Source organism: Oncorhynchus tshawytscha, linkage group LG27, assembly GCF_018296145.1.
Source record: "Oncorhynchus tshawytscha isolate Ot180627B linkage group LG27, Otsh_v2.0, whole genome shotgun sequence".
In the NCBI taxonomy this organism is placed as follows: Eukaryota; Metazoa; Chordata; class Actinopteri; order Salmoniformes; family Salmonidae; genus Oncorhynchus; species Oncorhynchus tshawytscha.
Window position 1 is genome coordinate 16,730,228 of NC_056455.1, and position 15,576 is coordinate 16,745,803.

At 41.1% G+C, this 15,576-nt stretch overlaps 1 protein-coding gene across 3 annotated transcripts in view; it reads right to left on the reverse strand.

Annotated features, from left to right (window-relative positions):
- Positions 1-15,576, reverse strand: part of LOC112235020 (glutamate receptor ionotropic, NMDA 2C-like) — a 96,578-nt gene that overhangs the window by 31,664 nt on the left and 49,338 nt on the right. For all 3 annotated transcript variants that reach the window (XM_042307359.1, XM_042307357.1, XM_042307358.1), the window contains exons 3-5: positions 12,333-12,931; positions 9,178-9,292; positions 2,125-2,336 (exon numbers count right to left, since the gene is read on the reverse strand). In XM_042307359.1, the coding sequence (XP_042163293.1) occupies positions 2,125-2,336; positions 9,178-9,292; positions 12,333-12,931 (926 nt within the window). The remainder of the gene's footprint in view (positions 1-2,124; positions 2,337-9,177; positions 9,293-12,332; positions 12,932-15,576) is intronic.

Sequence of the window (15,576 nt, forward strand, 5' to 3'; positions counted from 1 at the left end):
TGATTCTCCCCCCTCCTTGTCTGTTTATTGGTTACACCTGTTATGTATTGTGGTGATTAGTTGGACTTTATTAGCCAGCCGGCCCCGCCTGTTCTTTGTGCGGGATTGTTTGTGTGACATTTGTGCATGTTTGAGACAAACGTGTTTGTTCCTGTTCATGGGTTTTGCTGGACTGTTTTAGTCCCCGTGTTTGGGGCATTTGTTTTTGTGAGCGCCCAGTGTTTCATGGGGTGGCCTATGTTCGCCGTGTGTGCATTAAAGAGCACTACCTTGAACTCTCTGTTTCCTGCGCCTGACTTCGCACCCACTACACCCAGATCGTTACACAATCCTTGTAATATGAAGACAAATTATAGATAAAACGTATCGGTGCTCATCGGCCATTGGACATGAACATTACACAACAAGTTGGAAATCGCAAATTCAACAATGAGGGGTTTGGAAGAAATCAGTGGATAGCACTGCAAAGCAATCACTAGCCTGCTATCCAGTGGAGTGGTTGTGTGGTCCAAGTCTGGGTTTAAGGGTCTCTTTCCAAGCTTAAAAGGATAAACACTCACATGCCATGAGCCAGAAACGGTTGAATACATTGGTCATGCTGGGAACTCTGAAACAACTGGGAACTGGGAGCTCCGACTGGGAAAATACATTTTGAACGGTCAACCAACTCGGCCTCTTTCTAGAGCTCTGACCTGAAGATCACTGACTTCATGATTCAACCTTGTTTATTTCAGAGTTCCCAATTGTCTTGAAAGGACCATAAATCCAGAGAATGCTGCATAAATGATGTAATATGCCAGGATGTAATATGCCAGGGCGATATGTATACTGTAACTAAGAAAGTAATACTAAGTATATGTTGTGAAGTAATCTGTTAGTAGCCCATGTGCCTCACCCTAATAATTTGGTCACTTTCCCCATCATAATTTAGCCTACTGTTCTGACTTGGTGATGCACATGTAGCCTATAGCCTGTTTTAGAGAAATGTAATAATTTAATATTGTAAGAGCTTTCATTGTCTGCTTATATGCCCCCTTTATTTATCCTATGGTTCTGACTTGGTATACAGCGAGAATACTGTAAGAACGACCCATGTTCTGAATTATGTCACTGTACATTTCAAAAGTGGTGAACAAATAGTTATATTGACTATATAAGTCCGTCCTAGATCGCTCATTATTGTCTTAATCAAAATTACGGATTGCCTCTTATCCGTTGTCGTCCACTTATGCCATAGTTATTTTTTTGATATTTTTTTTTGTAGTTAGTTTGTATATCAGTATGTTTTTTTTTAAAGGCAGTAAACGAGGCTGAATTAACTGTTTTGCTGCCAGACAAAGCTCCGCTGATAGCCAGGTGTAGCAGTGTTAAGGATTCACTCCATGGTGCTGAACAGCTTTAAGTAGGCCCTAATGCCACTCTAAATAATGCCACTTTAATAATGTTTACATATCTTACATTACTCATATCATATGTATATACTGTATTGAGACCCAATCACTGGACACTTTAATAAATGGATCCTGAGTCACTTTAAATAATGCCACTAATAATGTTTACATATCTTACATTACTCATATCACATGTATATACTGTATTTTATACCATCTATTGCACCTTGCCTATGCCACTCGGCCATCGCTCATCCATATACTTATATGTACATATTCTCATTCACCCCTATAGATTTTGTGTATTAGGTAGTTGTTGGGGAATTGTTAGATTACTTGTTAGATATTACTTTTGGAACTAGAAGCACAAGCATTTTGCTACACTCGCATTAACATCTGCTGACCATGTGTATGTGACCAATATAATTTGAATTGATTTGAACAGTTTGTGGGCACTGTTTGTCACCGTTATAGTGCAATTAATGTATTATTTAGTGTTGTTTTGTGTTGTGTAGTGGCTTTGCTGACATGCATCTAAAAATATTTTGGGGAGTTTGCCCCACCAAGATATACTGTACATGCTAAAATCGCCCCTGACAACAGGTAATGGTGAAACAGGATAATGGATGTACATCACCATAGTAGTACGCTACACTTTTATGCTCTGTTTCATTCTTCTCATCAGAAAAAGTTTGTCGTCATTAATATCAGAGAGGAATACTGTTCCACTCACGTCTCTGTCTTGTTGGACTGGCGGCGGCAGGGCACAGTGTTGCTGACACAGGTCCCAGTCATGGGGTCGACAGCCTCCACTATGACAAAGGGACGTTCCTCCAGTGTGGCCACAGTCAAGTGTCTGTTATCTGATACGGGCTCCAGATAGGTGCCGTAGCGAGGCCACACCGGGTATCTCATCTGCAGGATCCCCATCTCATAGTTCCCCACCTGGAAGAGGAGAAAGAGAAGGGAAAATAACAGGCATGAGTCATACTTTAGCTTATCGGTATTCATACCTGCAATACAATCACATCTCAAACTACTCTTCAGAGATTCGTGTCTGATTTCCATGCAGCCGGGTGGGAAATGCCAGGATAGATTAAGTCGAGGAAATGTTATTTCCAGGTCTGCATTTTTTGTTATCAATTTTCCTGTGTATTTTACTATAGAAAAAAAACTAAATACATTTTACTGTTGAATGCTAAGTGATGGATTCTCTCATTTCCACAAGGAAAACATACAGTCGATCAAATATATATCAGGATGCAGAAAGACAAGATCTTTGCCAATTTTAAATAGATCTCAACAATCCTGAGGCACACACTGTGTAGTTGCACCACCTGTGATGTCTCCTTGCACTAAGTTAAAGAGGTTTGTCTTGTCTCACTCTGAACATCTGTACTTAAGCTGTGAGGATCAGCCGGTCACAGAGGACCAAACTCTTTATCTGTTCTATCCTCCATTACCAAACACAGTTGTCCATCTCAGTGGTGAGAAAGTAGTTCAGTATGCTGAACAGCACTTCTCTGCATCATTGCAGTGACTCAGAAAAAAAGTGATCACACAGTAATTAAACTGTGGCAAGAGCCCAAAGCAGTAACACTTCTATTATTGTTCTCTATGGTTTTATGTGTTGAGAATGAGGTTGTAAACTTTTACATAGTGATGATGATTTAACCGTTCTTAATGACACACATATTGTGCTTTTAATCAGTGAAGTTCCATAATTAAGAGTTGTTTAAGGTTAAACAAAGAGTCGAATAAGTATTCTCTCCAGAATGTTTTTGTGTTCATTGTTGTTTATGCCTGCTAATTACTACGGAGCGACATTAAAATGGATCGTGAACTGTGTTGATAATTGTAGTCATTGTTACTGTGTTGATAATTGTATTCATTGTTACTGTGTTGATAATTGTAGTCATTGTTACTGTGTTGATAATTGTATTCATTGTTACTGTGTTGATAATTGTATTCATTGTTACTGTGTTGATAATTGTATTCATTGTTACTGTGTTGATAATTGTATTCATTGTTACTTGTTGATAATTGTATTCTTGTTACTGTGATAATTGTATTCATTGTTATTGTGTTGATAATTGTATTCATTGTTATTGTGTGATAACTGTATTCATTGTTATTGTGTTGATAACTGTTATTGTGTGATAATTGTATTCATTGTTACTGTGTTGATAATTGTATTCATTGTTACTGTGTTGATAATTGTATTCATTGTTACTGTGTTGATAATTGTATTCATTGTTATTGTGTTGATAATTGTATTCATTGTTACTGTGTTGATAATTGTATTCATTGTTACTGTGTTGATAATTGTAGTCATTTTTACTGTGTTGATAATTGTATTCATTGTTACTGTGTTGATAATTGTATTCATTGTTACTGTGTTGATAACTGTATTCATTGTTACTGTGTTGATAATTGTATTCATTGGTACTGTGTTGATAATTATTCATTGTTACTGTGTTGATAATTTATTCATTGTTACTGTGTTGATAATTGTATTCATTGTTACTGTGTTGATAATTGTATTCATTGTTACTGTGTTGATAACTGTATTCATTGTTACTGTGTTGATAATTGTATTCATTTTACTGTGTTGATAACTGTATTCATTGTTACTGTGTTGATAATTTATTCATTGTTACTGTGTTGACCATATTGAAACTGATGTTTCTGTCAATATATTGGCAGATCTCACAGATCAGCAACAAAAGACTGCAGGGTAAAACCATTTCATTGCTCACATTAACAACATTTAACAACATGTTTGTGTTCAATCAACTACCTCTACAATGGCAGAATACTGGTCAATACCTTTTTAGAATGTATGGATTGCACTGCCATCTTTAATTCAGGTCAGGGGTCACTAAAATGATGCTTGGCCAACTCTGAGGCATCTAAGATGCAATAAAGTGAGCATTGAAAGTTACAACCTTACAATAACAATAATAATATTTGACATATCCTGGCTGCCGAGGTGGGCAGTGGTCTAAGGCACTGCATCTCAGTGTTAGAGGAGTCACTACAGACACCCTGGTTCGAATCCAGGCTGTATCACAGCGGTCTAAGGCACTGCATCTCAGTGTTAGAGGAGTCACTACAGACACCCTGGTTCGAATCCAGGCTGTATCACAGCGGCCTAAGGCACTGCATCTCAGTGTTAGAGGAGTCACTACAGACACCCTGGTTCGAATCCAGGCTGTATCACAACCGGCTGTGCTTGGGAGTCCCATAGGGCGGCGCACAATTAGCCCAGCATTGTCTAGATTTGGCCGGTGTAGGACACCATTGAAAATGAGAAAATTTGTTCTTCACTGACTAGCCTAGTTAAATAAAGGTTACATTTCATTTAAAAAATACATTATTTTACAGCAGTCAAAGACTGCATAATTCTGCTTACTTTGGAAAATGATTGGCTGTCCTAAATGTTTTATCAGGAGGCCAACCCATACCGCTGACCAATGCCTTTGTTTCATAATAATCTCTCTTACTAATACTGGAAGTTATCTGATTATTGCAGTCATTATTCTCAGATGTCACAAAGGACAACAAAATACAACTATTAGAATATCCTCTGTTTTACTGGTATGCTTAGTTATTCCTGTCTCTCCTGCCGGACTTTGATTAATCCTCTTTTTTCCTTTCTCCCAGTTTATGGGCCTTGTCAATGTATCACAATGGTAAAAGAGAGCATAAGATTGTCCCCTCACAAAAGCCAAAACTCTTTGTTTGTGTCAAAGAACAGACTTGTTAGTTTGCCTTTGTAACATATTGGAGATGAGAGGAAGCCAAGATCTCAAATACCTATAGCCTGTCTGGATCCCCAGACTTCTTCTCCTTGTCTTCTTCTTCTCCTCCTCTTCTTCCCCTTCTTCTCTTCATCTTCTTCTCTTCTTCTCTTCTTATCATTCTCTTCTTCTCCTTTTCTTCTTCTTCTTCTTCTCCTCCTCCTCTTCTTCTCCTTCTCTTTTTCTTCTCCTCCTCTTCTCCTCCTCCTCTTTTCTTCTTCTTCTCTTCTCCTTCTCTTCTTCTTCTCTTCTCCTTCTCTTCATCTTCTTCTTCTTCTCCTTCTCTTCTTCTTCTCTTCTTCTTCTTCTCTTCTCCTTCTCTTCATCTTCTTCTCTTCATCTTCTTCTTCTCCTTCTCTTCTTCTTCTCTTCTTCTTCTTCTCTTCATCTTCTTCTCTTATTCTTCTCCTTCTCTTCATCTTCTTCTTCTTCTCCTTCTCTTCTTCTTCTCTTCTCCTTCTCTTCTTCTTCTCTTCTCCTTCTCTTCATCTTCTTCTTCTTCTCCTTCTCTTCTTCTTCTCTTCTTCTTCTCTTCTCCTTCTCTTCATCTTCTTCTCTTCTTCTTCTCTTCTCCTTCTCTTCATCTTCTTCTTCTCCTCCTCCTCTTCTCCTCCTCCTCTTTTCTTCTTCTTCTTCTTCCTCTTCTTCTTCTTCTTCTTCTCTTCATATTCTTCTCTTCTTCTTCTCTTCATCTTCTTCTCTTCTCCTTCTCCTTCTCTTTTTCTTCTTCTCCTCCTCTTCTCCTTCTTCTTATCTTCGTCTTCTTCTTCTCTTTATCGCCTCCTCCTCTTCTTCTCCTTCTATTTTTCTTCTTCTCCTTCACTTCTCCTCTTCTTCTCCTCTTCTCCTTCTCCACCTCCTTCTCTTCATCTTCTTCTCTTCTTCTTCTCCTTCTCTTCTTCTTCTCCTTCTCTTCTTCTTCTTCTCTTCTTCTCTTTTTCTCATTCTCTTCTTCTTCTTCTTCTCCCCTTCTCCTTATTCTTATCTTTGTCTTCTTCTTCTCTTCATCTCCTCCTCTTCTTCTTCCCCTTCTATTTTTCTTCTTCTCCTTCACTTTTCCTTCTCTTCTTCTACTCTTCTCCTTCTCCACCTCCTTCTCTTTGTCTTCTTCTCTTCATCTCCTTCTCTTCTTCTCCTTCTCTTTTTCTTCTTCTCTTCGTCTTCTTCTCTTCTTCTTCTTTTCCTCTCCTCTTCTTCTCCTTCTCTTCTTCTTCTTCTTTTCTCCTCCTCTTCTTCTCATTCTCTTCTTCTTCTTCCTCTTCTTCTTCTCTTCTTCTATTTTTCTTCCCATTCTCTTCTCCTTCTCTTCTTATTCTCTTCTTCTCTTCTTCTTTTCTCCTTGTCTTCTCCTTCTCTTTTTCTCCTTTTCATCTTCTTCTTCTTCTCCTCCTCTTCTTCTCCATCTCTTCTACTTCTCTTCTTTTTCTTCTGCTCTTCTCTACTTCTCTTTCTCTTCTTCTTTGAGCCTCAATTGGTTGGGGCATGGACTCTACAAGGTGTCAAAAGCATTCCATAGGGATTCTTGCCCATGATGACTCCAATGCTTCTCACTGTTGTGTCAAGTTAGCTGGATGTCATTTGGGTGGTGAATCATTCCTGATTCACATGGGAAACTGTTGAGTGTTAAAAACCCATCAGCGTTGCAGTTCTTGACACACTCAAACCAGTGCGCCTGGCACCTACTACCATACCCTGTCAAATGCACTTAAATATTTTGTCTTGCCCATTCACCCTCTGAATGGTACACACACACAATCCATGTCTTAATTGTCTCAAGGGTAAAAAAGTATTATTTAACCTCTCCTCCCCTTCATCTACACTGATTGAAGTGGATTTAACAAGTGGCATCAATAAGGGATCATATCTTTCACCTGGATTCACCTGATTGGTCTATGTCATGCAAAGAGCAGGTGTTCCTAATGTTTAATACACTCAGTGTAAGTTTGCCTCATTGATCCTCGTTGATCTGGAATTGATCTGCAATGAGATGAGCTGTGGTGGGTTGTTTCCGAGATGGCTGAACACAATGCTATGAGAGGTTGGGACTTCTAGTAGAAATGACAAAAGCATTCAGAAGGAGAGATTGATTCTAAGCTCTTGGTGAAAAGACACAAGTAGTTTATCAGCTTTAAGAGGAAAAGAGAGCGTAAGATTGTCCCCTCACTCTTTTTACTGGCTTTACAGAGCCAAACCTCTTTGTTTGTGTCAAAGAACAGACTTGTCAGTTTGCCTTTGTAACATATTGGAGATGAGAGAGGAAGCCAAGATCTCAAATACCTATAGCCTGTCTGGATAATACTTGGAGTGAGCAATGTTCCTAATGATTTGGTATTTTTGGTATTTTATTAGGATCCCCATTAGCTGTTGTCAAATCCAGAAACATACTTTAAGGCTCAGACCGGCTAAAATTAAGGAGAGAGAAATACTTTTTCTCCTTCTCTTCTTCTCTACAAGGTGTCGAAAGCGTTCCATAGGGATTCTGGCCCATGTTGACTCCAATGCTTCTCACTGTTGTGTTAGCGGGATGTCATTTGGGTGGTGGATCATTCCTGATACACATGGGAAACTGTTGAGTGTGAAAAACCCAGCCACATTGCAGTTCTTGACACACTCAAACCAGTGCGCCTGGCACCTACTACCATATCCTGTTCAAAGGCACTTAAATATTTTGTCTTGCCCATTCACCCTCTGAATGGTACACACACACAATCCATGTCTTAATTGTCTCAAGGGTAAAAACGTATTATTTAACCTCTCCTCCCCTTCATCTACACTGATTGAAGTGGATTTAACAAGTGGCATCAATAAGGGATCATATCTTTCACCTGGATTCACCTGGTCAGTCTATGTCATGGAAAGAGAAGGTGTTTCTAATGTTTTTAACACTCAGTGTAAGATTGCTTCATTGATCTGCAATGAATGAGCATGTTTTCTTGTTATTCTTTTGAAGTATCATTTCAGGTAATGTTTTGAGTAGCTCACATATTTGCAGTAACAGAGTTTAAAGATGAGCCTTTTAGATCACGTCCAGCAGTAAGCTTGGTTGACCTCTCAACCTGAAAGTGGACTCACTACACTGCAGCAGCTACAGCACATTCATTTTCTGTTGTATTTTTAAATGCAACCTTTCCATTGGCGCAAGCTGTCAATAGACTACTACTCTCTCTCTCTCTCTGACCAACCACACATCTGATAGCCTTCAGTACAGCGCGCTGTCAGACCCTCCCATTACAGAGGCATAGGCCTCAGCTTCAATAACATACCTGAAATTAATAGGAACCAACCTTGAGAGAACATCGATGGCACGTAATAAGCTGGAGAAGGCCCGGAGCTGTTTACCCAAAGATGTGGTTGGGTCCAACATGCTCTGACACACATCAACCTCCATTCAACCACTGACTACATTTAAGGAAGAAAACCGACCTCCACCTCCCTTCAGTGTCTACTCCCTACTGGGAACCTCCTGACAATATCAACCGTCAATAAGAAGGTTATTAAAGGTAGAGGGAAGTTTTGTTGTGAAGGTGGGATGAATATGTGAGACAAGGTCCCCTTCGCTAAGAGTCGGTGGCTCTGAGGTAGTGGAACGCTAGGCAGGCTCATTTGAATAGCTGGTGTTTATAGGGAGATCAGTCAGACGTGTAATCGCACTAGGCCTGTGGTATGGAGAGACACCAGGTATAGTGGCCGGTTAGGACACTGTGATTGGTAGGAGGCAGTTAGAGCAAAATGCTAGCCTATAAGGTGGACAGTCTGTATTTTGTAACAGCCCACAATATGCCCAAGTCAAGGCCTGTCAGTGATAGTTCATGAAAATACACAATGAATGAGGCAGTAATTCATGTGTTGTTAATAACACTTTTTGGAGTTTTTCCTTTCTTAATGAGCAGGTTATATAGCCTTATTAACTTGTAGTCAGATAATACAAAGACAATCCCTAGCTTTACTGATTGGGAGGAACATAAAGAAGTGTAATGTCTCACCTTATCCCACTGTCTCTCTCGATCTAAGGTGATGATGACCATTGCCGGGTTGATCAGGTACCCTTCAGGGTTGAACGAGAAGTCGTTGTGTTCCCATGTTACGTTTAACATGTGCCTGAAAACAAGGGAAATCAATCAAAGAGTTAAATACTCATTACAACATAGTCGTTAATGTCCATTAATCCAATCTTCCGATGGTTTCATCCTATTTCTAAAGCACTACCTGCTTCTTGTTGTGCACATAGCTATCGACATGTTGTGAACTCCCTGTCATCACTCACTGCGAGGCTGCTCTCTCACCTCTCCTCCCTCTCTCTCTCAGTCCAGCAGAGGTGATGAAAGCATGCTGGGTAATGAACGGGCCCTCTGTCTAGTCCATGTGAAAGGCTCGTTTAATCTGGTAATCTGTGATAATCTTATGAACAGGCGGAGTGATTTACAATCAAAAGCTCATTAAAAAGAGACCTAATTAAATGAGGTGTCGAGTCTATTGACCGCCGAGGAGAGAGCGAGGCACTGCTCCCTTTGAATAGGGAGGTCTGAGAGAAAGAACAACATTGTGCCAGGGAGGGAAATAAAAGAGTGGAGAGCAGACGGAGAGTGCTGTTTCTAACCCCTCATATTACCAATTTTGGTCATTGGTATTTCACTCATGATTATTTTGTCTTTAAAGTGGAAAATCGTAGGGGTTGGAAACAGCAGCATGACTCAAATCAAAGGCTGAAATATAGCTGCCCAGACGGTTCTCCTTTTTCATGCAGGATTTCGATTTACAAAAAGAGAAGTTCTCTTTCCCTCAGGCTAGCCACTTTCAGAAAAGAGAAAATTACTTCTGAGGAGAAAGTGATGTTTTAATACCACTGAACTGTGTCAGATTTCATATTACGATCATGGTCCACAAAAATGCATAAAGAAATCCCCCTGTACCCTGCCTGGAAACTCTCCAATCCTCCCAGTCCAGTCTCAATGACCTTGGCTAGTACCAAATGCTGACGCTAAATCTGTTTTCCCTACAGAAGAGAAGCCTCCCTTTGGCTGATTAAAAATGTTCTAGAACCAAATAGGATTTGCTCCATGTTCCCAGGCACGGATGGCACCAGATTGCTCTTTTGGGCTGGGCTGGGCTGGGCTGGGCTGGGCTGGGCAGGTATGACAGGCCACATCATCTCTCTGTGATGCCAGTGCTTCCAACAGTGAGGTGATGGGACAGAGGTAGGATGGATGAGTTGGCAGGCAGGGGTTAAGGGAGTGACAGTGAGAGTGCCATGTTGCCCCCTACCACAACATTAAGCAGATGGAAAGCCACAGCTAAATGACTGTTGAGCAACTGTTGACGAATGTTGCCAACTCTCTCTCTGTTTCAAGTCAGTCCTTCTCAATCTGCAACAGTTACAGTTGAAGTCGGAAGTTTACATAAATTTAGGTTGGCAACACCTAGGTTTCAACCACTACACATTTCTTGTTAACAAACTATAGTTTTGACAAGTCGGTTAGGACATCTACTTAGTGCATGACATAAGTCATTTTTCCAACAATTGTTTACAAGACAGATTATTTCACTTATAATTCACTGTATCACAATTCCAGTGGGTCAGAAGTTTACATACATGAAGTTGACTGTGCCTTTAAACAGCTTGGGAAATTCCAGAAAATTATGTCATGGCTTTAGAAGCTTCTGGTCGGATAATTGACATCATTTGAGTCAAATTGGAGGTGTACCTGTGGATGTATATCAAGGCCTACCTTCAAACTCAGTGCCTCTTTGCTTGGCATCATGGGAAAATCAAAAGAAATCAGCCAAGACCTCAGAAACAATTGTAGACCTCCACAAGTCTGGTTCATCCTAGGGAGCAATTTCCACATTCATCTTCCAAACCACATTCATCTGTACAAACAATTGTATGCATGTATAAACACCATGGGACCATGCAGCCGTCATACCGCTCAGGAAGGAGACGCATTCAGTCTCCTAGAGATGAACATACCTTGGTGCGAAAAGTGAAAATCAACCCCAGAACAACAGCAAAGAACCTTGTGAAGATGCTGGAGGAAACAGGTACAAAGGTATCTATATCCACAGTAAAACAAGTCCTATATCGCCATAACTTGAAAGGTCACTCAGCAAGGAAAAAGCCACGGCTCCAAAACCACCATAAAAAATACAGACTACGGTTTGCAACTGCACATGGGGACAAAGATCATGCTTTTTTGGAGAAATATCCTCTGGTCGAATGAAACAAAGAATAGAACTGATTGGCCATAATGACCATCGTCATGTTTGGAGGAAAAAGGGTGAGACTTGCAAGCCGAAGAACACCATCCCAACCGTGAAGCAGGGGGGTGGCAGCATCATGTTGTGGGGGTGCTTTGCTGCAGGAGGGACTGGTGCACTTCACAAAATAGATGGCATCATGAGGGAGGACAATTATGAGGAAATATTGAAGCAACATCTCAAGACATCAGTCATGAAGTTAATGCTTGGTCGCAAATGGGTCTTCCAAATGGACAATGACCCAAAGCATACCTCCAAAGTTGTGGAAAAATGGCTTAAAGTCAAGGTATTGGAGTGGCCATCACAAAGTCCTGACCTCAATCCTATAGAACATTTGTGGGCAGAACTGAAAATACGTGTGTGAGCAAGGAGGCCTACTAACCTGACTCTGACCAGCTCTGTCAGGAGGAATGGGCCAAGATTCACCCAACTTATTGTGGGAAGCTTGTGGAAGGCTACCCTAAAGGTTTGACACAAGTTAAACAATTTAAAGGTAATGCTACCAAATACTAATTGAGTGTATGTTAACTTCTGACCCACTGGGAATGTGATGAAAGAAAGAAATGCTGAAATAAATTATTCTCTCTACTATTATTCTGACATTTCACATTCTTAAAATAAAGTGTTGATCCTAACTGACCTAAGACAGGGAATTTTTACTCTGATTAAATGTCAGGAATTGTGAAAAACTGAGTTTAAATGTATTTGGCTAAATTGTATGTGAACTTCCGACTTCAACTGTATCACTTAATCTCTCCGTTTTGGTTGGCTTCTCTTATTGCCTTCTCTTATCTTCTCATTTTTGTTGTCTTCTCTTATATGAACAATCTCCAACCTACAGTATGTCAGTATGCCCCCCTTCCATCCCCCCACCTCCACTCACCTGAACAGTGTATCATTAGAAGATGCCCTAACAGGGCTGTGGCAGTCGTTGTGGCCCTCGGGGATGAAGCCCCTCTGTTTGTGGAAGCTCTGCACCCCTTTGACCACGATGGCCACCCCATCCCGCACCCTCTTCCTCAGGCTCATCCGCCAGCGGTCGGTGATGATGCTGATGAGGCCCACAGGGAAGCTGTTTGGTGGGGGCATGTCTGGGTTCCCCACGGCAAGGCTAGGGAGGATCCAGATGTAGCCAGGCCCCAGCAGGCCGGCCTCTCCGGCCATTCTGAACAGGTACTGGGCCTCCTCGTGGGAGCAGTATACCAGCAGTACCTGGGCGTCGATCTGCTGCAGCAGGCGCCGTGCCCGGATGTCGTTCATGCCGTCGGCAGACATGTCGAAGGTCAGCACGTCCTGCAGTTCCCACATGAAGTAGCTGGTGTCAGTGAAGGTCTTGACATAGTCCACGTAGACCTCGTAGCCCGGGTACAGGCTGGTGATGACCACGAAGCTGTCCCAGTTGTACTCCTCCATCACCTTGAACATGCCGTTTATCTGCTGCTCAATGGAGAAGCCCAGCTGGAGGAACGTGGAGCCGTCGCCCTGCAGAGAGACACAGACAGCAGAGTGAGCACAGATAACAGCCCTTAATGGATAGTTAATTTAAGCTCAATCAATTTGCTCAATTTATCTAACAAGCACAATTAAAACCTTCTAATGATCTAATGCAATGACTTTGTTAATAGCCTGCTTAGTGGCAATTATATGATTGTGTTTTATGTAATTCAGCCAGTCATGTAAAAAAATAAAACAATAATCAAGAAATGACAGTAGAATCCTGAGGGTAGCTTGACAGTGTGTCTGTGTGCCTCCTGTCCACACCATCCAGCTCCTGACCACCAGCCAGCCCACCCAGAAGTGGTGTGTAGTCTCTGGGCTGAGAGGCAGTACTCTGCAGTAAGTGATTCTGTTTGGTGTTGCTCTCCCTGTAGCCCAGGCACCATTCATCACTTTAACCCATGTGTCTCCCACTTGCCACAGCAACATTGGCCCTCATATATACTTGGCACTATCACTGAGCCCACTGTCACTGAGCCCAGCCCCTGTTTTCTCTTTTTATCTCACTTTTCTCAAGATGTCTCTCCTCTTTGACCTTGGAGAGAGGAGTATGAAAATGCTGTGTTGTGTTAACTAAAGTGATCCAGGAATTCTGGTCAGAGCTGTTTCTTGTCTGTGTGTGTTTGTAAGAGCGTTAGTCTTGTTTAAGTATGTTCAGGGAACAGAATAATATATGTTTTTTTTCCATCAATCTTGTTGAAGTATTCATATCAGTAGTGGTCTTGGCGTAACATGTTTCTGCAACCTGAGAAGGCTATGGGCTGACACAGGGCAGGGTTTTATTTTTGTGTTTCTTACTAGAAAATAACAGAATCATTGTTTTTAAAACTGCATATGACCCATATAGTACGTTTTCGGGTTGGATGCCATTGATATGTCTTGACTCTAAGAGAAGTTAATGATTGTTTAATGGTTTTGAATTAAGCAAGCTGCTCATAGAATCATTGCACCATAATTGCTTTGTAAAACAAATAGCATCGTAAATCATGTGCAACCCCAGTGAATTGTAATGATAAGTGTAATAAAAAGTCACATCAATTACAGAGATTTGACTGGTTGCATATCTGGGTTGATCATTAAGACTTTCACCTTTTAAATGACGTTGTATAAACGGCAACTTTACAATAATAAAAAGCGTATCATTTTCTTTATCACCCCAAATAAATCTATAAAGAAGATTTGATAATAATTTTTACTTTTTACTTTTTCACCTCCTAAATGAGAATGATTTTGGTGAGGCTCAGTTTCTTGATATTATGCCATTTACACATACAGTTCCTTCAGGAAGTGTGCACACCTTTTGACTTTTTCCTCATTTTGTAGTGTTTGAGCCTGAATTTAAAATGGATTAAATTGAGTTTTTTTGGTCACTGATCTATACACAATACCCCTGTAACGATCGTCGCTGGAATGAGACCAAAGCGCAGCTTGGAAATTGTTCATATTTAATGTTCACAAAAAAACACTGAAACAAAATGACAAAACGGAGAAAACGAAAGCGTACAGTTCTGTCAGGGAAAACAACCTAAACAGAAAACAATCACCCACAACTAAAATGGGGAAAACAGGCTACCCAAGTATGATTCTCAATCAGAGACAACGAATGACACCTGCCTATGATTGAGAACCATACTAGGCTAAACACATAGAAAAAAGAACATAGACTACCCACCCCAACTCACGCCCTGACCAACCTAAACAAAGACATAACAAAGGAACTAGGGTCAGAACGTGACAACCCCATAATGTCAAAGTGGAATTCTGTTTTTTAATTTTTTTTTTTACAAATGAATCAAAAATGAAAGTTGAAATGTCTTGAGAAAATTATTCAACCCCTTTGTTATGGCTAGCCTAAATAAGTTCAGGAGTAAAAATGTGCTTAACAAGTCACATAATAAGTTTAATGGATTCACTCTGTGTGCAATAATAGTGTTTAACATGATTTTTGAATGACTACCTCATCTCTGTACCCCACACATACAATTATCTTTAAGGTTCCTCAGTCAAGCAGTGAATTTCAAGATTCAACCACAGATTCAACCACAAAGACCAGGGAGGTTTTCCAATGCCTCGCAAAGAAGGGCACCTATTGGTAAATGGGTAAAAGAGGGGGAGTAGGAGGATTATTTAAGATACTGTTTGAAGAGGTAGGGTTTCAGATGTTTTTGGAAGATGGGCAGGGACTTAGGGGGAAGCTGGTTCCTCCATTGTGGTGCCAGGACAGAGCTTGGACTGGGCAGGGATGAAAGCGTTAAACTGGAAGCCAGTGGAATGTGCGGAGGAGCGGGGTGACATGAGAGTACTTGGGAAGGTTGAAAACCAGGCGAGCTGCAGCGTTCTGGATAAGTTGCAGGGGTTTGATGGCACAAGCGGGGAGCCCAGCCAACAGCGAGTTGCCATGTGCCTGGATTATAGGACCTGCAGCGCTTCCTGAGTGAGGTAGGGTCGGACTCTACGGATGTTGTAGACCTGCAGCGCTTCCTGAGTGAGGTAGGGTCGGACTCTACAGATGTTGTAGACCTGCAGCGCTTCCTGCGTGAGGTAGGGTCGGACTCTACGGATGTTGTAGACCTGCAGCACTTCCTGAGTGAGGTAGGGTCGGACTCTACGGATGTTGTAGACCTGCAGCG